Raw genomic sequence first — 23,306 nt, forward strand, 5'->3', positions numbered from 1 at the left:
TCTACAGAAACCATGCTGAGAAAACTGACATTCGAAACAGTAACTGAATCTTCCTGGATTCAAAGTGTTGCTTTTGTTTGTTTCTTTGCTTGGTTCAACTTTTAAAAATATAGTTACTTAATTAAATTCTCCAGGTAGGTAAAAAGCGAAAGGAAGATGGATGGCAGATGTAAGAGAGTAAGAGGTTATGGGAGCATTATTAAGGGAGAAACTAAGACAGAACTGTCTTCTACCAGGCACACCTGCTTTGAACTGGCTCCACCATAACGCTGAAGCTGGCTGATTCTGGCCAAATATGCTACAGCAGTGAAAGTGTTGGCCAGAGTCGGCATTCAATAAATGCCAGATGAGTGAATGAATACCTTAAGTTTGATTTACTGTCCATCTACCCTCTAGAAACAAGACAGTAGCTGATAAACATGCTTAAATGTTTCAATTTCTGTGTCTGCACTGAAGTAGAGCTATCATTGTGGATAATGAAGGTAAAACCCACGGCCGACGTAGGAAAAACCCACCAATAAAATGTTGCGTAGGGAGAAAGCAATTACTGATGGAATCATTGCAAGAAAAACAAATGCCATTTCTTCTTTGATTTTTCTACCAAGTGCTCACTGGAAAAAATTACTCAAGTAACTAAAAATCGGTTTTGATTTGCTTTGAAAATCAAGTCTGAAAAGTGGATTCGAGGTACTCTTTGGATCTCACAACTCCTGGTCATAGTGTACTGCCCACCTCCTTGGTTCTTAGAACCCATCTGTTATATCTTAAATAGCAAATGGAATACATTTGGGCAAGCAATAAAAACAGGACTGTATGTTTCTACTGCACTGATAAATGACAAATTACCTTTTAATTTTATTTCACCAACAAACTGTATGAAGCGGCCTCCCCTGAATGTGAAGCATAAGTGCTCATTGCAAACATTTGGGTTCAACATCAAATTGAGAAAAGAGGTAAAGGTGTCAGAAATCAAAATATCAGATTTATTGCTGATACACTTAAATTGGAGAATTTGGCTCAAGCCTGTGGCCACAATCCTGTTTCCTGCTTCCCCATCCCCCCTCTTCAGCTCTGGGCCATTGGATCACCCAGAGGGGATGGCTGAGCCTGCAGTACAGACGGTTCAGCATGCTGCTTTCCCAAGGTACGGACAGAGAGCAACAGGCCTGGGCCCCGGCCCAGCAGCACCCTCAAGGATGTGGGACTGGAGCCGAGCGCAGGCAGACCTGAAAAGGGACATATGTGCCTGTGGCCTCTAATCCTGTAACACCACCGGGTAGAGAGAGTAGGTCGCCAACATGGGCTCTTCCCACTGGCCCAGCGGGCACGGCTGCCCCATAGAGCAGAGTATGGGATAAGCAAGAGGCCAGAAACGTCACTCTAGTGACAGCTCGTTGGAAAAACATGAGAAGAAGAAAACAGCATCCCCCTTAAGACCTCCTGACATCCCCAGCTGGTTGTCCCTGCCCCCACAGGGTGCAATGATCCACCTGTGGTCAAGCTGTGGCCGCCCCTCAGGGTGAGGATTAGGATGACCTTGCCCCATTTTCAGGAGACCCCCTGCAGTCCCTCCCTGCTTCTTCCTGCAGTCCCGGGTGGGATACCACCCCTGCCAGGACCCCAGGAAGCTCAGACGTGAGTAAGGGTCATGCTTGAGCCAACTCTAAAGCCAAGTTGACCTTCAGGCTGAAAATCCACTCCTAGCCTGTCCTATTCCAATCCCGAATTTTGCCCAGTTTACATGGTCCAAAAGAGCCCAAAGCAATGAGATGGCATGACGGCACAAAAACATACAGCTAACACAATACACGCAATATAAAAATACCCTGATTTTAATAGAAATCCCTCCCATCCCAAAATTCCCAGGGGAAACTTAAAGCTCAAAAAGAAAGCGTTTTTTATCTTGTAGCATAAAATCAAAAGAAATTAAAGTTGAAATAGCTTTCCTCTTTTACTTCTTTTATACTGTTTAGTCTGGGCCAGAGGAGAGTCATTCCAATGCCCAGACGGGGTCAGGGTTCCCCCAGCGACGACCAGAGCCTCTGCCACAATACACTGAATTTGGCGCCATTTCTTCAGGATTCCCTAAAGTAAGAATAATTGAATCCAAAGTTTCCCATTTGCCTAAATTCTTTGAGTCCCCAGACCCTAAACTCTGCATGAGGAGGCAAATCCAAGCTGTGCTGCATCCGGGACACGTATTATTTCTGTCTCTCTAGTACAGCTCCCCAATTCTTCAGGTAGCAGACCTGTGACCACGTGACCCCAAACTGCCCGGGACGCTTCCCTGGCTTTGCTCTAAGTGCAGCCGGACTGGAGATGCTGCCGGTGCTTTCTGGCTGGGTCTGTGCAGGGAAGACACTGCAGTTGCTGGTGACCGGCTCTTGCTGCCACGTGGAAAAGAGACGAGAGATGAAGCGAGAGTTCAAGTGACGTCTGGAGCCCTGGTTCTAGGCTCCCTAAGTCCCTTCCCATGGTGTAGCTCTGAGGGCCACTGAATTCTGAGACTTAAATTAGTTCAAGTTGGGTTTTTGCCATGTGCAGTCAGACCCTAACAGGCCAGGACATTATTAATCAAGATGATCTATGAATGTTAAAAACAAAAACAAAAAAAAAACACGTTTTGAAGCTACCCCCGCAGCCAGTGCCTTGGGTCACAAAAACCTGCCCGTGCGACACGCCCAAAGAAACAAAGGCAAATGCCACCAGTTACGGCTGCCATTCCCAGGTGACGCTCAAGCACCCAGCCAGGCCAGCGGTGGACGCTGAGGAGCAGGTGAGGACGGTCTGAGTTACAAAGAAACCCCCAGAGGAATGTTAAGGGCTCTTGGGATAAACTCATCCCTTAAAACCCCAAAAACGCTAAAATTATTTCTTAAGTATACCAAAGATTGCTCTTCCACGCAACAAAACCTTCATGTTTATGTAAGTCTCCTTATTTCATCTTTGTTTGAAATTCAAGTTTTACACTGGAAACCACCAAATACTTCCCAGACTCTGAAATGACGAAAACACAGATCTCAGTGTAACCACGAGTCTTTGACCAAAAATCCAACAGATAAGCCAGAAGAGGTTAGGATGTGCTAGAATTGCAGTGTAGCTTTGGGGTAGGAATCAATGTGAGATACAACTTAGAGACTACGATTCAGAGGAAAGGTGGAAAAATTTAGCTGTTACCCATATGATACTAGACAGCACAAGAGTATTTGGAAATTCAGAAACATCCGGGTACTTAGCAACATGACTGACACTGAAAGGACTGACCAAATTTTAAATAATTTTTCAAATAGATGTTGGAATTATATTTGCTGAATACTTATGATCCCCCTTCTCCAAACAAAAACCCTGAAAGTCCAGATCTGTCTGTAGCTGTGTGATGTAAGACTGATATACTAAGAAACGTTACAGAGGGTGGACTGAATTGTCCCTCTGGGAGGCTGGTGTTGGGCTGACAGAGTCTGGTATTAAAATAACAGCCCAGCTCCCCTTCTGGCATTCCTCAATATGCATGGCATTCAATAAAGGTATTTTCCACAGGGGCATTCACTCTTTAGGGTTAGATAACTATATGAAAAATAACATCAAACTCTTGGTCTTCAGAGTCTGAACTTGGAAAATACTCCAGGGAGCTGAAATTGTTTTACAAACAGAACCTCTGACCCCACCACGGGAGGCCACACAGCGCTGTCATAGGGTCAGAGAGAAACATCAAGGCAGGTAGATGTCCCGGGTCCCCCAGGAGATCAAGGACAGCCACAGAATCAGACCACGCTCTACAGACTGTCCCGGGTCCATCTTCCTCACACCGGATCGATTCCCCACATAGCAAGGCTAGCTTGCTGGATCCCACCCCCAGGCCTGACAGCGCCCTGCTGTGTTTACCTGGGAGGGTGGCAGGTGATGAGTGAGGAGCCGTGGTGGCTGCGCGTCCAGCGCTCACTCCTGACCAGGGAGCCAGCTGGAGGCCGGCTCACCTCTCCAGCCACCTCCGAGAAACCTGAATTCCCTGCGGTCCTCCCCAGCCCCTCTGGCATTTTCCAGCATTTTGACAACAACAAAGCATCAGTTTATTCAGACTAAAAGGCCAAATCGCACACATACACGCCGACATGCTCATAGGGCACTAAACGGTCACTGAATACAATTGTGAATCACATTTTTTCTTTAGCCGCTCAAAGAAGCCAGATGGTGAAGCCATTGAAATCTCCAAGGGCAGCCACCTGCCAAGGGTAGCCATCTTTAAATGGAGACTGTCAGAGTCTGATTCTCTCCCCGCCAGACTGCCAGCGCCACCAGCACCTTCTGTGCAAGGAGTTTCCACCTCGGGCACGTTTCAAGTGGCTGCGTATCGAGGTGATCCTCACACGTGGGCTTCAGTCAACTGCATTCACATCCCCATGTCACCTGGCTCTGCCTGGGAGCTACACACAAGTGGGCAACGCAGGGGGCTGCCAGGCAGTGCCGCCAGCACGTGGGCACTTCCTAAGGAAAGAGCCCCCACTGGACCTGGGCACCTCTCTCTCCCCCCTTGGTCCTCTCGCCTCAGGAGTTGGCCCCCAACCTCCACCCGAGACCACCTGCACAACCCCCGATGCTGGCAAACAAAGCCGGCATTGGGACATGCTCCATTACCGCCAGGGTGCATGGCTCCTTATGGACAAACTCTGCCTAGAATGTTTTAGATACTAAGTTGTTTGTTTACTTGTATTTGGGGGGAAATTGGAATGAAGGGAAAGAATGTTCATGAATATAGTTTATCATACATTAGTCCCTTTCATTATCTCCCTACTTCACTCCATCCTTTCCCACCCTGCTCCCAACTTGGAAAAGAAAAACACAAAAATGGAACAATTCTACTTCAATATAAACAGCAAGTGGCAACACTAAAATCAAATTCTCAAGCTAACAGGACTGGACGGACTGTGGTTTGCCCAGAGAGTATTCTTAAAATAAAACTGCCTTCTCCCTCAAGATGCTTTTTGGGATGTTTTCATCTGGATTTTTATTAGTCCCATTCAAACCAAGGTTCCCAGCTAATTTATAACAGTTTAGTAGCTTACATCAAATTCAGAAACCACTGTGGTTGACACTGTGGATTGTCTACCCAAAAGCCATTCCCAATTTCTTTCTCCCTCACCTTCTTCTACCATAGAGGCTGAGATCCTAAACATTCGGTCATGACTTTCCAGCTTCCCTTGCAGCTAGGATGGCCATATGATCTAGCTGACCACACATATGAGGAGTTACTGCTGCCTTTTCCACAAAAAGCATTTTAGAGGCTCTGCTGTTATGTGCTCATGGCCTTTTGTATCTTCCTCCTTTTTTTCCCTTGGGATGTCATCATGACACTCAGAGATGCAGCCACCACCACGAAACATGAAGCGACAAGCCTGAGAATGATAATAGAGCCAGAGCAGAAAAAGAGAATGATCCTGGTCCATGACAGCCTTGTTAAAGCCCTGGGCCAGACCCGGTCTCTCTGCCCCCAGGTTTATTGGTAAGTGAGATAAACATTTCCCTCATGTGTTCAGCCACAGTTAGCCACAGATGTGGACAGCAGCCCAATCCATGGCTCCATGGCTACCTAACATTGTCACTTCCGGATCCTTAAAATCAAGTCACCTTTCCTCTTGATTTCTAAAGGAGAGATGCTTTGTTTTAACTTTAATTTTCTTTCTGTTTGTTGTTTTTATGGGATCCCCTCTGGGAATTTGATTTTGACAATGTGAATGCTTACCTGTCAGTATGCCATCAACTTGAGAAGTTCATCTGTCCAGAAAATGACGCAGCCAGAAACTGGAAGGGACTTAACCAGCAGAGCTGGCAGAATTTGATCATTAGGATTTGAGGTTTTAAAGTTCTTGGCCATTTTATTCAGGAACGAGTGTAAGGAAACGCTACTGTTCCAGAGGGGAGCATGAGATTTTTTTCCCCATAGAAACTACCAGCCTTCCAGAACAGTTTAGGAAAATGGAAGCGGAGGGATTCCATAGGTACATTTATTTGTAGCAACCATAAGGGGGAAAAGGCCCTGAAGAGCAGATGCTGTAGCTGGAACGGGCCTGTGCCTGCCGTCGACGGGCGTCAGAGACCCAGCTGGAAACCAGCACTTTCCAGGTTTCTGTGGGATCTTTTGCACATTCTTCAAATTCAATTTGTAACCAAGAAATAGTTTCTTAAAGAATTACCATTGTTTGCTGGTCCAGCTTAAACTCAGCCTACTATAAACTGTTTGACATACCAGCCAAAAAAAAAAAAAAGAAAACTCCCTGAAAATTCATTCCTTTTCCCAAAATGTGAAAGTCATTGTCTAACTATGTTAAATACTTGGGCATTACTGTCCCCAGAATCACCACTTATATTACTCAGAAAGCTCCCAGAAAAATACCCTTAGATGAGAGGCCAAGGAAATATTGTAGAGAGCTAGTTGTGAAACAGAGCAGAGGCACGACGAGAGCCGGGCCGGCCACCACCCGGACCTGGTGATGACCTAGGTTGCTAAGGGAGCATTTTTGTCACTATTTCAGATATGCACTTAATGGTTATGAATGGACACAGGCAAATAATCTATCATAAAGAGGGAAAAATACACAGCACACTTAATGAGCAAAGAATTTGAGTTTTGCAGTGTGTACATTTGTGACAAAGGAAAAATATATAAGCAAAGGAGAAGAAAGGAAATGAGCATTTGTTGAATACTTACTGCGAGCCATTTCACTCCAACAGATATTCATTAAGTGCCTACTATGTGTCAGATTCTAAGCTAGAAACCAGGGATACAGAAGTGGTTAAAAAAGAGTTCTACATCATCATAACTATTTAGCCACCATGACGACACTGTTTGGTATCCCCATTTTTATAAATAAGGAAACTGAGTCCCAGAAAGTTAAGTGATTTGTTGAAGGGCGCACAGCTAGTAAGTGATAGCAGTCAAACTCAGACCTATCTGAAGCCCTAGACCATGTTCTTTCTACCGCACTTTGTTGCCGCTTGGCTATGATTATAACCCAAAGCAGCAAATGTAGACCTGGAGAATAATCAGAACCAAAGACACAGAACTGAAAGCCACGAGTGGCAGCTGAAGTCATGGAGATGCGTGAGCTCACTGCACCGAATGAGATCTTGTGGATGTCAAGAAGATTCCAAATCCTCAGCTCTTGGTCCTCAGCTTCCTCTATTTCCAATGACCACTGACTGCTTCTCCCCCTGGAGGCATCTCTTCTCCCGTCCTCCCTGAGCACTGGCTTCCAGGACACCCACTCCCTGGTTTCTCCTCCACATCACCGGCCTCTCCCTCTTGGTCTCTCTTGCCACAGTCGCCTCCTCCTTTGCCAGAACCCTAAATGCTGGAGTGTTTCAGAGCCCAGCCCTGGCCCTCCCTCTCCTCTACTGCACTCCTCTGCCCTCTCTCCCAGCTTAGCACACCTGGTCCTAGGATTGCAAATACCAGGCACGTGCGGACGGCTCCTGGATTCACAACTCCAGCCTGGCTTCCCCTTTGCGTGCCCGTGTGTCCAGCTGTGGACTCGACATCTCCCATGGGACCCAAAGAACACAGACGCCTGAGGGCTCACTGGGGGAGGAGAAGACATTCTAAACCTGAAATTAGAAGTGATAAAGAGCAGAACCAGGACACCAGTTGCATCGTGGAAGCCAGGAGAAGAGAGATTTCAAGAAGAAGGGGATGTCCATCACTATTAAGTCAAGGCTGAAAAAGCCTATTTTTCCCCTGTTGTAATCAGATCGCCCACTACTGTTCAAGGCCCCCAAACAAAGCAAATACACCACTAAAGCATCTCTCTGCAAATATAAAACTTAATTAGTTCCTTTTCTACAGTTACCCTACCTACCTCATAGGATTGATGCAAGAATAAAACATGAAATAAAATTATAAAGCACTCAACAGATGTGAGATAATATCAATACTAGGAATTAGAGCCTCAGAATGGCTGATGTCATCAATCAAAACCCAACACGAAATGAGCTAATGTGACTCCCAGCACTTGGCGCTCGGCCAGCTCTCCTTCCTCACACAGCAGGAGTGGGTTTGGGTCTTCCTGTTCCCTAATCTCTGCTAACACATTTGAATTGGAATTGAGAGTTGAAAGGAAACGTAGATAACCTGATTCAATTTCCCCTCTTCAATCTGCTTATCGATTGTGAATCTGCTTCGGTACTTTACACGACTAGACAGTTAGACCCAGTCAAATCCCAAAATGTTTCCTCCACCTTCAAAGGTAAACATCTATGAATATTCTAATCAACTGGGCAACGTGCGGCTATTAAGCAAGGCAAAGTCCAGAGAATACAAATGAATTAATTCAAAGATCTATAAGAAAGGCAACAGTCCTCAATCTACCGGGGGAAGCACTGTCTTGGCTCACAAAAAGCAGAGCAAGGGATCAGACATTGGATATCAGCTGAGTGCCCCCAACAATACACAGCATCAGGGCCCAGAGGGTAGAGGAAGGAAGTCCTCCCACAGCCAGGATGGTCAGAGAACAAAGTACGGCACTGGTCGAATTCAAGGAGAACTCTGACGAGAGATTTTCCCCATGTTTGGAAGCCCTGGGCCACTGCTTTCCATGGCTTGAATTCCAAAAGGACACTTAGCCAAGCCCTCTCTGTAGCTGCAACTCAGCCTGCTCTTTACCTCTCAAAATGCTATGAATTGTTTTCTGTCATGAAAACTCACTACAATTTCAGAGTGCCAATGGACTCCACGGAGCTCACCCCACGGGCCCCAAGTCAAAACGCTCTTGCTCTGCAAGAACGACACCCATCTGTTCAGATGATATACAGGGGTTTGTCTCCCAGGCCCCACCTTCCCTAGCGTTAGAGTGGAAAATGTGGTTGTGATGCAGCTGTGAAAACAGGACCAGCCCGAGGTCTGGCATGCTTTGAGTGTGGTTTGCTTGCATGTCGGTAGGTACTACGTGGGTTCTGAGAATTAATACCCACGAGAAGATGCTTCAGTTCTTCCAGTCTATGTGAAAATATCATAGTAGAAGGAAATTGTTGGGTTGGGGGGGGGATGGTATTAAAAACCAGAGTGGGGCCGAGGCATGTTTTACAGGAGAAAGACCGGAGTAGCCTTCTGTAACATAAAGGTCAAAGGCTGTCAGACCCGTGGCCTGTGGACATTCTGTGGCAGAGTGAGGCTGCCCTCATCTTGTCACCTAGAAGTCTCGACTACAGAATACAATCTAAACTAAAAGGAAAACTAAAATAATAATAATAAAAAAAGACAATGGGACATCCCAACTTTTACTGAATAAAAAAAAATGTAGATTGAGTCAACACCAAAGTGCATCCACCGAAATCCTCAGACAAATTCGGTGGTTTCTCTCGCTGATCTTACAATTCTCTGTGCATCAGAAACACTATGTCTGGCATGTAGAAGTGGATTAGAAAGTACTAGATGATCCTGTATTGCTACACTGATCACATTAGGTTGTCATTTATATCACATGGATCCCAACTTCGTTAGTAAAACTCTGTAACCTGTGCCTCAGAGCCTAGCCCAGTGCCTTGCCCACAGAAGTTGTGAGTTAATTACTTATTATTTATCAACAAAGGACCTCACCAGGCTTGACCTAAGAATTAGGCCCACTCGCATGTCCGCAGGCCCTTGGAACTCTGGGTTGGCAGTTCAGCACACACAATGCAACCGGTGACTCGTGCCTCCCCACCTCTCACCTAGTCCCAGCGCCCGGCGCCGCATGAACTCGCTTGCCTGTTGCAAGCGAGTTGATACGCACACCATATGCTGTTGGTTAAGTTGTATTCCCCAAAAAATACCTTGAAGTCCCTGATATATAAAAACTTGGAAAGTCGATAGGACCAGTGTCATTATAAAAAGACGACACAGGCAGGGAGAACTCCATCTCTCACAGAGGCAGAGATTGGACCGACGTGTTTCTAAAAGCCCAGGAAACCACAGGAAGCTGGGAAGAGGTGAGGGAAGACCCTCTCCCTGAGTCTTCAGAGAAAGCATGACCGACCCTGCCTGCCCTGCGGGTCTCAGACTTCCAGCCGACAGAACTGTGAGAGAATAAATTCGTTATTTCAAGCCGCTCAGTTTGTGGCACTTTATCACAACAGCTTTAGGACACGAACATCCTGCATAAATGTAATGATCCACCCAGCTGCAGATGGGAATTCCAACACAAACCAACACGCATAATAACACACGTGCTGACACCACACGGTTAGGGTGAGAGGGACGCAGGGGACTGTCCCACACTCATCACCACCCCCATATCCTGCTGGTGGCAGGTCAACACACATAAACATATTTAGTCCACACTGTATGTAATCCACGCCAAAGAGAGCACATCCACCCATTCAGCAAGCACTCACTGAGCTTCTGCTATTCACAGACAGCCTTCTAGGCACTGAGGATACAGCGGTGAATAAAACCAGCAAGATGTCCTGGAGCTTACATTCCAGCAGAAGAATATGGCCAATTATCAAATAAGCCATAAAAATATGTGAAATGAAAGGTGGTCATGAGGGTGTGTAGAAAAACAAGGCAGGGGTAAGACATGCTGGGGGTGGGTAGTGGGTAGGGTTAGGATTGCACTGTTAAAGGCAGGGAGGGCTCAGGGAAGGCCTCATGAGAAGATGCTGCATAAAGAACCTGAAGAAGGGATCAGCCCATAGATGTTCATGAAAAGCTGTTCAGGCAAAGGGAGCAGCAGGTGCAAAGGCACTGGGGCTGGAAGGGGCCTCACACGTTAGAGAACCAGTAAGGCCACTGGAGGCTGGAGCTGACAGCGAGGGAGGGAGTGGTTAGAAATGACCACGTCCGGACTTGAAAACTTGTTAGGACTTTGGTTTATATCTGAGGGAGGTGGCAAGCTACTGGAAGGCTCTGTGACATCACGCCTCATGAGAGTCACCACAGCTGTTGTTCTGAGACCAAAGTGTGGGGTCGAGGGCAGAAGCAGTGAGATTAGAGAGAGGTTCCTGCAATAATCCAGGTAACAGGTAACGTAGCTTGGACCAGAGCGGTAGAGGCACTTTCCTGAGAAGCCAAATTATATATGATACCTCCACTCACACAAAAACACTTGCCAGCTAACCATAGTGATCACAAGCAGAATGGGCAAAATAAATACTTTTTTAAAATAGGCTCTCACCTATTGAGTACATAATCTCAAATTACATCCTTAATTGAATATTGAGTAATTGAATAATTGAGTATTGAGTACGTAATCTCAAAAGGTTCGTACTGTACAATTGAACTTATATGGAACGTTTGAAATGACAAAATTACAGAGTGGGAGAACAGACAGTGGGTGGGGTGCACGGCAGGAAGGCAAATGTGGCCACATGCGGGTAGCACGGGGGACCCTTCTCATGGAAATGTGCATCTTGACTTTCCTAGTTGGGACGATGCACGGCAGTTATACAGGATGTCGCCTTTAGGGGAAACTGGGTGAAGGGTACATATTGTCTTGGCTAAAAGGATAAATAAAGAAGGAGATGCCACTCTGAGGTTAGAGAAGCAGTTGCTGGGCAGATGTCCTTGCAAAAATATTTTAGCTGTGTAAGGTTTCGATGGCCTTTGTGCTGTGGTTTTTGCGGAGTCTTCAGTGATGGTTCTTGTTATCAGATATTTATGCACGAGAACCCTCCCTGCATGGCTTTTCCTGGCTCTAATTGTCAGGGTTTTTGACACAAGTGATTCCATTTTGATTTTGATGACTTATACATTTCCCCTTTTTGATCAAGAACCTTCTTTGAAAGCATCGCTGATCCATCATCTTGTCCTTAGGTTTTGATTATCCCTCCATGTCGGGATGGACCTGTCCGGGTTTGGTCTAGTCTGGTCCCATGTCAGTGGGAAGTGACTGGTGACCAGGAAACAGTGTCACAACACTTTCAGCCACACTTGAGCAACAAGAGAGGCTTGAATTGCGTGGCTGTCAGGCTAAGTCTGCCTGGAGTCCATTTTTTGTCTCTCAAAGATAGGCACCGGCTATCATTTCAAAGTACTGGGCCAGGATTATTTTGTTAGATGTTGTACTTTTGCAGAAATTTAAGAAGTAACGGATACAAAGTTTAGAAAGGAAAATACAAAGCAAAATGATAATCTCAGTTTGCATAATAATTTTGAGCCATCAACCTAGGCTTAAAGGCAACCAGTTGAATAAATCAAATGGCCGTGGGGAATTAGGGGAGACTTCTTGTAACCATATGTCCTGTTTTTAAATTTTTTATATGGGGTCTCAATTTCCCCAGAGGAATTTGTCAAGATTAGGCATGTAGTATTCACAATAGCACAGACATTTCCTTATTTAACCAACAGATAATATAGAGCAATTTTAATTATGCCATGACTAGGCTGAATTAAAGCAGGGAATGAGCAACAATTGTATTACAGATGTCATCAAAGTCTCTACTAGGAGGACTAAAGGATCTCTTAGGTCAGGTTCTGTCACATTATCAGCAGCAGCTACTGATCGTGAAATTTAATTACACCATTAAAGTGTCAAGTGAAAAAGGTTGCATTAAGGGGGTAAGAGTCTCATGACATGGAGTCTTGTTTTGGCGTCTTGGGAAAAGCTGTCGACAGCATGAATTCGTCAACTTCTCACCCTGGTTTGCTGTCTGAATGTCTCTGGTTATAGCATCGAGCAGTTTGGTCAACTCTTGGTGTGGCCCATATAGCAGGCATGAGACTTGTCCCTTAAAATTTATTTAGTTCTAGCTTTTAGGGCTTCCAGAACAGAGCGGTTCTCATGGTCAATAATTTCATGGAAGAAAGCTGGATTGGTGGAATCTAGAAGAATTCAGGATCTAGTCTAGTCTATAGGTAGATAACAAGAACTCAAAAATAGGCACAGGACTAACAATTTAATAGTGGGTGTATTATACTTTTTCTTTAGAAATATAACTTTTTTTCTACATTGATCACATAGGAATCTTAGATTTAAAAACCTCGAGGCTAGGAAGCCAAACCAAGGCAGACTTTAGATTCTTCCTGCAGTCTTAGGGTTTCTGGGTCTGTCTGGAAGTGACAACTTTTATTCACTTACTATACAGCAAGGGACCCTTGAAGCCAGGTATTCTATGTAAATTTTCAAATATGATATATCAGTCAAAGCTTTGGTGACATGCCAATGTTTCTAATTGTATCCTGCTACAAAGAGAGAGGAGATTTTTATTGAACTTACATAATGAACCATATTGCCATAAAGAATATTCATGAATAATTTCCAAATTATGGAGGAATCAAGTAGAGAGAAAGCTTCCACCTTTGTTCATAAATGCAGACTTCATCAAATTGCTATAAACCATAGATAGCTTAAGAGAGAAAAATCTCCTTAAATCTGGAAAACAATATACTTAAGTAAAAAACCAACAATGTTTTAAGTAAAAGCCATGAAAACATTATCAGTTACTTAATCTCATGTAATTAATTTTTGTTTTGCTTGATCTCAATTAGTAGTTTCATGAATGCGTCAGATTCTTTATGAGATTTCTGAAAATGTTTTTAGTTCTTCGACCCTAAAGTTAGTAGAAACTTGTATTTAAGAGTCTTTTCCACGAATCTGATGGCAAATGTCTTTAGAGAGTAATCATAACTATGAATGACAGGGACAGGAGAGCCATGGTTAAAAATCTGATGGAAATTCATTATAATCAGCAATCAAGAAGGAAATTTGGTTATTTTTATGGCACACAATACCTTAACACAACAAATGAAATTATGATGGACAACATATTAGATTTCTATGAATATATACAATTTTGGAACATTCATATTCATAACATACTCATAGATGTAATTTAAAGATCTAGCATCATTTACCATTTACCAAGGAAGCCTAATCAATCAATAATATCTCTATGAGAAATACATCCTTTGATGCACTCCAGGGGCTCAACAGGAAAATCCCACAGTTAATTCTTGATCAAAAAGATTTAATTTAAAATTTTGATATTGAGGAAGCCCCTCAAACATGTCAAAGATTTAAAACACCAGATCTACAACTCTCTAAAATAAACGTTTAAAAGTCATTTCTCAAAATAGGCTTTTAAGCCTGTGGTGAAGTCTAAAACCCTGACCCTTAGGGGTTCTGCCAGAATCGGTTACTGAGAAAGGGTAACTTGACGGGTGCTTTGACACTGAGCTACAGTCAACACAGCCACACTGGCTTCTCTGCGAAAGGCACACCTGAGCATGGGTCCTCATCACTAGCACCACCCACCAGCTCTGCAGGGGGATTTCATTCTATAACGCATGCACTGTAAGGATGAGGGCGTCTCCCACCATCCCCTGGGGCACTCGCCTGCGGGAGGGGGGTAGCAAATTTCATGGAGCTTTTTTGTCAAAATGTCTGGTTCTTCAGCAGGTGGCTCACAGTGACCGCCAGGTCCCACCTGACTGCAGTGGCTTCTCGTAAGGTCCTCAGACACCACACCTGATCACACCTGACTACTTCTGCCCTGGCCACACCTGTCGCACCCCACCAAGCCCTGTGAGTTCTACCGAGGGTGACTGCCCGTGAGACTTCATCTCCAGACAAACGTGGAACATCATAAAGTAGGAGCTGTCACTGCACACCCGTCTCAGATTGCTTATGAAATGCCACCTGGCTTCAGCCACAGCACTGGTGCTTAAGGGACCCATTATCCGCACTTCTCCTAGAGCAATGTGTGCTCATCTCCACTCTGTTTGCAGACTTCATAACAGTCTAAATAAATTATATCCATTGATTTCCTCTTTAATCCAAGTTACTTACCACCCCTCCCAATGAACTCCTAAGATTACTCACATAGGCTCTCTACCTGGAAACTGCACTTCTGCCCACAGAGCCACCCACGACCTCAAACCCAACCACACTCCACCATTCAGGACTCTTACCTTAATTATAAATCCTACTCGACTATTCACACCTGAATGCATGAGACCCACGGTACCCTGGAACCTTTTCCAGAGTGGGATTTTATGAGCCATTTCAGAAAACATGAAACAAAGAAGCTTCTTCAAATAAGATAGGACTAAAGGTAAAGACAGTAGCTAGTAGCTGACTTGGTCTATATTGTAGTCAAGAAACCCCCCAAATCCCAAAATAAGCAAGCAAATACAAAAGAAGCCCCCAGACACAATGAGTGGAAGCTTCCACTGCCCCTTCTGGCCAGAGCCCAGCGCGCTCCTCCATTCGGCTGCCTGCACAACCTCCCACCCACCTAGTGGTGCAATGCAGACCCTCCTGCAACTGTCACCGACACTTTGGATTAAGGTCAAACTCAGGAGCTTCCTGAGCCCGAATGTCTGTTCCTCTACCTGAGATGTCCTTTCTCGTCTTCCTTCTCCAGCTGATGCCTATGCCCTATTCAAGGCCCAGCTCAAACAGAGCTGTGTTGAACGCGAGTAGGGCTTAACTTGAGATGAAGTTGCAGTGAACCTATTCCCTGTTACAAAATAGATTTTGCCTGTGGATACAAGCTGCGTCCTCACTGTGGGACGCAGGCACCTTCTCTCCTTGACCTTCCAGTTAATTCACCTCCAAGGCACCTGTACTGCTCTGTCCTATCACATATTGCCATCTGCGCTCGCCCTCCCCGCCCCGCCACTCCCCTGCCTGTGCCTTCTCTAAGGGCAGGGACTACATTTATCTGACTTGGCATCCTGCATCTGACCCGTATTAACACTTGCTGACTGACTGAATGAATGAATGGACATCCTTCATATGGAGACCACCACAGAGTTAGAGCTGCAGGGCCCTTAACAATACCCAGATCAATCCCCTCGTTTTACAGATAAGAAAAGCGGGGACTGAAGAGTTATGACTTGCCCAAAGTCACACAGCCAAATCAGTGGCTGAGTCAAAACCTAATAAACTGGATGAAGAGACGTGACACTATAAAAAAGTCCCCCGATAACAAAGCCCTGCATTTAAATGACACATTTCTTCCAAAAAGTTCAAGATACTTTAATGCCATTATTAATAGTGTCAGCCTCACCACTGCCATGAGAGGCAGGAATGTGTCAACCCTACAGGCTAGCAACTAAGGTTTCTCAGCTTTGTTCTTTGACTTATGTGGTCCAGTAAACAAACCTGAATGTCTTAGCACAGGTGGTGGGACTTCCAAGAGCCTTCCGGTTAAAATATATTCCTGAGGGGTTCAAAGTTGTGATTTCCATCACCAGGATCAAGCACTCACAGAAAGCCACTGTGTTTGACGTGCAGGGTTTATGCAATGAGTTAGACACAGAGCACCAGCCTCCGGGAGCTGCCAGAGCAGGTTTTAACAGGACCCCCGAGTAAAGCCTGCTTCCCACAGTGAGGACCTAGCTTGTATCCACAGGCAAAATCTATTTTGTAACAGGGAATAGGTTCACTGCAACTTCATCTCAAGTTAAGCCCTACTCGAGTACAACACAGCTCTGTGTGTCAGAGAATCATTTCTCAACAGCCAACGGCGATGTTACAAGAATAGACTCAGAAGGGTGTTCTGAGCACATAGAAATGTGGGTGCTGGCACTCACACCCAGCCTGGAGAAGTAAACAAGGGCCACACAGTGAACTCAAACCAACAAGAGCCGGGGTGGTCTGCAGGGACAGTGTGGGATTTGGATCCAGAAGATTGGGGTCCAAATCCCAGGACTACCATGTACTGGACTGCGGACTTCCGGGAAGCCGGTTAGCCTCTTGGAACTGAGTTCCCACACTAGTAAGACGAGGATGTTAGCAACCTCACAAGGTTACTGTGACAATTAAATGGTATAACATACAGAGAAATGGCAAACTCCACCACACTTTAAATGGCCATTTATTATTAAAAGGAAATAAAAATGTGCATCTAAGAACTCATAAAGATGAAAACAGAATTACGTATAGATTATGACAATGCCATAATTGAACCATAATTTCCTCTGCATATAGGAGACATAAATAGAAAAATGTATTTTCTCTTCTCTAGTCAACATGAACGGCTCTCAAGTTATTTTGCTATATTTCAAGTGTAGCATTGTTACAATTATAGTGATAATACTATATATAACTATTATGAATAGGTATTGTTTATAATTATAATATTCTCCCTTGATACAAAAGTAAACAATTGAGGGAGGAGGGGAGAGGCTGAGAGGGGACAGTCAGGGCTAGGGAGGCAGGCACTGGGGCGCAATCCCCTATCCTTACCCCACCTTCCGGGACGGCTGCAGCCCTAGCGGGGCCTGCAGAGGCGCCAGGGGCACCCCAGCAGCTAAGGCATTGCTGACCCCTGGTTTAGGCTTCAATTTCCTTTCCTACCAGTGCTGAAAGCTGCTAACAGCCGTTCATTGCGGGTCTTATCAGTGATGTGTCCCTCCCAGCGCAGCGTCTCAAGGAAGCGCCAATGAGCAGCAAAACTGCCCAAAGACAAGCACCAAGGGAACGATGCGTGAGAACTGAAGGCTTGTCCTAATTTCCTTATTTCTGAAGCCGTGGCTCCCGCCCAGGACCTCTCTCCATCCCGGGCCTGCAGGGAAGGGGCCGGCAGGAGGCGGAGCCGCCTCCGGAAGGCCGGGAGCGCCCCCTAAGGGCCGCAGGGCGCCAGCGCGGCCGCGCGCCAGGGCCAGGGGGAAGGCGCAGGTCTTCCGGAGACAAGGATGACTTTTTAGGAGGAAGGCTGCTCACTCAGGCGAATAATGGACACCTCCCTGACTCCCGAAGCTCTAACATCTGCTAAAGTTGGTAAAAGATACGGATGGAACAACACCCACCACCGTCCCCCAGCCAGCCAGCCAGTTCTCCCCAAAGCCAGCAACGTCTGCAGTTTCATGTGTAACCTAACATAAATATCCTATGCATTTACAAGTAAATAGATTCTATTCTCTCTTTCACTTTTATACCTTGGAATACTCATCTCTCTCTCTCTCTCTCTCTCTCTCTCTCTTTTAGACAGAGCCTCGCTCTGTTGCCCCGGGTAGAGTGCAGTGGCTTCATCATTGCTCACGGCAACCTCCAACTCCTGGGCTCAAGTGATCACGGCTAATTTTTCTATTTTTAGTAGAAACGGGTCTCACTCTTGCTCAGGCTGGTCTCAGACTCCTGAGCTCAAGTGATCCTCCTGCCTCGGCCTCCCAGAGTGCTAAGATTACAGGCGTGAGCCACCGCACCTGGCCCTACCTTGTATTTTCCAATTGAAATAAAAGCTCCTGATAACAGAGGTTTAATTACAACTCAAGAAATCCCTAAGTTCCAAGGGGACAATGAAAAGAGGTCTGCTCCTTAATCAGCCAAGAGCAATGGGGCCTCTCCTGAAACCTTTGCTTCTAGGCTCCACACCCCACCCTCACCCCTTGGGGTAGACAGAATAATGGTCTCCCAAAGATGTCCTGTGCATCTCCTCCCAAGCGAGCAACGTGGGCACCTCTTAAAGCTCGAAACGGCAAGGAAACTGATTCTCCCCCACAGCCTCCAGGAGGAAGGAAGCCCTTGATTTTAGCCAGTGAGACCCATTTCAGACTTCTGACCTCAAGAACTGTAAGATAAGAAATTTGTGTTGTTTTATGCCACTAAATATGTGGTAATTCGCTACAACAGCAGTAGGAAACTAACACACTCCCTACCCTCTCCCCGCCTCCTATTTTTAGGGAATGAGACTTTATGACTTAAATATATTAAATAGATATGAAAGATCTTGGTAGGGCATATTGATAATGCTCTGGAACTGTCTGGTGATAACTTTCCAGGGATGTGAACTGCCACTGCAATCCTACTACAACCTCTAATTCCACAATAATGAATTTCATGCTCATTTGATGAATAAAACAGGTCTTCCATCTCTCATTGATGGGCTGCGATGATGCACAGGATAAAAGGAAAGGCTGTGTTCACCACCTCCCCTCAAGGATGACAAAAGTGACAGGGAAACTCTACAGAACTGGAGGCAGGTTGGGCCACCAGAAAGCTTCTAAGGGCCTTCAGAGGTGGAAGGAATCTCCATTCATGTGCTTTGTCCCAGAGCGGAGACTAGCCAAAGGTCCCCAGTGAGTGCCTGACAGCACTGCCACTCGAACCCAGGCATCTTGATTTTTTAATCTAATTCCCTCTGTATATACCAACAGCTCTCAAACTTCTTGATCTCTGGGTTCCTTTCTACTCTTAAATTTGTGAGGATCCCACAGAGGTTATGTTTATGTGAGTTTTATCTATCCTTGCCTACTGTACTAGGAATCAAAACTAAGAAAAGTTAATTTATTAATTCATTCTAAAATGATAAACCATTACGTACTGGCATAAAAAACATATTTTTACTTTTATGAAAACTGTTTTCCAAAACAAAAAGAAATAATGTGAAGAGTGCCATTGTTTTTACATTTCGGCAAATCTCTTTAATAGATCTCTGATCTACTTATGCATTCAATCTGTTGCAATATGTTGTTTCAGTTAAAGAAAATCCAGCCTCACACAGATACGTAGTTGGAAAAGTATTTCAATAGGCTTTCTGGATAAATTTGGAAAACCTGGGAGAGGGAAAAATTTTTTTGGAAAATCTTTGATACTACACCAAAACTCATCAAGTAGCAGTTTCTTAAAGGTTAGTTCCACTGTAGAATCTGAAACCATATCATGAATTTTTCACATTGTGTGACAGTAAAACTCCATTGGGCTGTCATGGACTTTGGATGCATCTTTTACTCATGCAAGATTTTTGTAACACTCACTAGACACTAGCCATTTGGATTTATTGGTTCACTTGGTTAGGGAGATCATGCAAATGTTGACACATTTTATAATGTATTTATAAATCACATTCATTGATATAACCATTTATCTCATTAGAAAAGGTTCTAAGTATTGGGAAGCTTTCAAGCTGACAGTGGTGGAAACAACTTAGCAAAATTCTAATTTTCACTTGAAAGCTCAAATTTTATCACTGGCAAGAAATACCAGCAGTTATTTTACTAGTAGTAGCTGGATCTCTTTGTTCATTTTTGAGAAAATGTCTGCCAAATACCCAAGTCAAAATAATTAAAGTTTCTCTGTTGTAATTCTTTTTGGTAAATACCACATTCCATTAAAAAAGCAGCTATTTCAACCCTCAACTCAAACTATCACACAAGTGCTTTTCCTTGGGGTTACCATTAAACCTGGTAGTCAGCAGAAGAGCTTTGTGTTCTTCCCATTTCTTTACACAAAATATTTTAAAGACATGCATCTGAAGACATAAAGAATTGGTAAAATTAATAATTTTACTGTGACATCAAGGACATTCTCAATTGAAACTGGCAAATATTTTTTTTAACTGCAAAGGCTAGAAAAATTCAATGGCTGCTAGCACATTACAGTGTCCCTGCCTGGCTTCAGTGGTAAGGCACCAGCAGTTTACCTATCAAGCTTCTGCACCCTTGGTATAAATGCTAACACAGTGGAAAAAGGCAAATAGCATCTTAATACTACTTTGAAAATAGTTGTGACCTCAAAGATTCCCTGAAAGGATCTCTAAAGAAAAAAATAAAAATCACATCTGACCACCCTAAGACAGCCACTATAAATGTGTGCATTCATGTATATGTACATATTTTTAAGAAAAATGTATCATATCAGACTGGCAAGAACCATGATGATTTTAATGTTTGCATAGCAGCCTAGTGTAGGGATGGATTGGGGTGCAGAGCATTGCATTGCATTGCTTGTTTATTTTGTTTTGTGTTTTAATCGATCCTAAGATGAAGGTTTATTTAGAACTTCAGTGTGTCCTGCAAATCACTTCTGCTTTTAGGAGAGTCCCTCTGGAGCTGCAGTGCAGTGTCTGCCACTATTATGCTCACCCTGGGCAATTTCCTTACAGAGAGTCTGGCCCCAAAGGAGTAGGAGGCTGGGAGGGTTTCACACAAGCAGCTTGCTTGGTCCCTGCATGATTCCAACCAGAGAGAGCGAGCAGTCTGCCCATAATGTTGGCATCAGAAGGAGCCCATGAAATAGATTACGTGCCTCATGATTTTTTTCCACAGCACTGGAAGCTATCTGCAGGTTGCCAAGTGTGGTTCTCTATTTAAATGTGGTAGATACTCATTCTGAAATGTGCTTGTCCTCCTCTGTCCATTTCTAGTCTGGTCATCATTTTACTGCAGATCCCACGTCAACACAGCAGAGAGAAGTGCCAGGAAGCATTCCAGCTCCGACATTCCACAGCTCTGTGATCTACAGAGCAGAAGGCAAAAAGAAGGAACAGCGCCCAACTCGGCAGGATTCCGGGAGCCTCACAAACAACCCTGCCTTCAGACACTCACGGGTAACCCATCTGCAGGTGGCAGAGGAATCCAAAGGAATAAAGCTGTCTGTAATCACCACGAAGCCAGTTTAGCATTGGCTCTAGTTTCTGACTGTTTTCTGAAACAAAAACTCTTTCAACACAGAAAATTTTAACTTAGAAAAACAAAAGCCAGGAGTTGTGGGTGGGGGTGTTGGAAGACTTTGAAACAGTTTTATTCATGTCAAGTAATGTTCAAAATATTCAGTGAATGCTTTCCTAGAGATCACTACCAGGGGGGAAAAAGACCCTACAGCTGGCACAGCCTTTTTATTAAAAGGTGGCATGGCCATCAGCATACTTGCCATAAACGTGAACCAAGCATTAGGCATGATATATCCACCAAAAAGTCGCAAAGCAACGTGACTCTCAACTTTTCTCCCTTTACCCTTGTAGTAGGAGAGCAAAACAGACACTGAACAGCATCATAAAGCAAGTAACCTCACTGCACTAGCATCTGAATTTTTCTAACACAGCTGGACGTGGACAGCATCAACAGCGTTTACTTCTTGCATTTGTACCAGCCCATGACATAAATAAAAGCCACACCGTTTCAAGTGTGAAAATGCCTGCACCTAGGGGTGGGAACAAGGGCCATCAGGGCATAGGGATGAAAAAAAAACACCGCAAACGTGTCTCTCTCTGCGGGAAACGTGGAAGAAATCTGACAAGAGCGCGCTAGCCTTTTCTGGAGAGCCCCCTCCCTGAGAGAGCATCCATCCCGGCTCCAGCCCGAGCCGTCCAGCCGGGAAGGGCGAGCTTCCCTGGAGCGGACTTCCCCACTTTCCTCTCCCTCCTCTCAAGACAAAGGTCTTCTCCCAGCTCGAGGAAGTTCCCACCCGGGCTCGCGGGCTTCCAGCTCCCGGGGGCGGATCTCCCAAAGCGCGGTCCTCCTGGAGCCCCGAGACCCCGACGGCCGCGGGGCGGCTCCGGCCTTCCCCTGGCCCTTCTAGAACAGCCCTGCTTCCCTGCCTCCCTCCGCGCTCCCCGCGCCCTCTCCAGCGGCCGTCCTGCCTCGGGACAGGTGAACGCGAGGAAAGGAGGATGGCACCTACGCCCCGGGGCAGCTCTGGGCACCCAAAGGCATTTTCTCCCCCACAACGCTGAGTTTTCCTTTTTCTCTTTCTCTTTGCCTGAATCTCCCCGGCAGTTGGACGGCTCGAGCCTGCGGACCCCGCGCCGTGCGGCGGCAAAGCGGTGCCGAAGCCCGGGCGAGCGAGGAGGGCGCGCAGGCTGGTGACACGACGCGCGCCCCGCAGCGGGGCGGCGGGCGCGGAGCAGCGCGGGCGGGCAGGGGAGCGGCGCGGGCGCCGAGAGCCGGCAGCCGGCGGGCGCTGCGTACCTGGGGCCCCCGCCGAGGAGGCGACGGGGAGCAGCGCGGCCAGGAGCAGCAGCGCCGCCCAGGGCAGCGGGCGCGGGGGCGCCCCGGCCTCGGGGGCCATCGGGAGCCGGGGTACGCGGGGATGGTCGGGGCGCTGGCCGGAGTCGGGGGTGCGGGGGCGCTGCCGTCGGGTCCCCGCCGCCGTCCGTCTGGTCTGCGCGCGCTGCGCAGTGCCCGCAGCGCCCCGGCCCCGCGGCGATCGCTCCCGCTGCGCACCGGCCGCCGCGCACCGCCACTGAGGCTGCCGACCTCCAGCCGCGCCTTTTAGCCGCGCGCGGGCGCCCCCTGCCGGCGGCGGCGCGGGGCCGAGGAGGGGCCGGCGGGCCGGGCGGCGGGGCTGGACGGCGAGGCCAGGGCCGGGGCGGGGCGCGGGCAGGGGTCCGAGGCGCCCCGATCCCGGCTGAGAGGTTCTGTGGTCGCCGTGCCGGGTCAAGGGGCCGGGGGATTCCGTCCCCTTGTCTAACCTCTCATTTCTGGCTGGGCAAACAGCCGGTCGCGCCCGGTGGCTGCCAAGCCCGGGAATGCACGTCGCCCCTCAACCAAATACCGCCGTGTCGCGGGCCGGACCCTGCGCTCCCGCGCGGCGCCGCCGTTCCCGGCTAGCCCCGTCCTTCCCGCGCGAAGGGGCTTTTAGAAAACCCTGAGACTCGCTCCTGGCGCTCAT

At 46.4% G+C, this 23,306-nt stretch overlaps 1 protein-coding gene across 2 annotated transcripts in view; it reads right to left on the bottom strand.

Moving 5' to 3' along the window:
* The window catches only part of FNDC1 (fibronectin type III domain containing 1), a 92,209-nt gene extending 69,320 nt beyond the window's left edge, over positions 1–22,889 (bottom strand). For both annotated transcript variants that reach the window (XM_012759676.3, XM_012759669.2), the window contains exon 1: positions 22,604–22,889. In XM_012759676.3, the coding sequence (XP_012615130.2) occupies positions 22,604–22,703 (100 nt within the window). In that variant the 5' untranslated portion in view covers positions 22,704–22,889. The remainder of the gene's footprint in view (positions 1–22,603) is intronic.
* Between the last annotated feature and the right edge of the window lie 417 nt (positions 22,890–23,306).

Source organism: Microcebus murinus, chromosome 5 (genome assembly GCF_040939455.1).
Source record: "Microcebus murinus isolate Inina chromosome 5, M.murinus_Inina_mat1.0, whole genome shotgun sequence".
NCBI lineage: Eukaryota > Metazoa > Chordata > Mammalia > Primates > Cheirogaleidae > Microcebus > Microcebus murinus.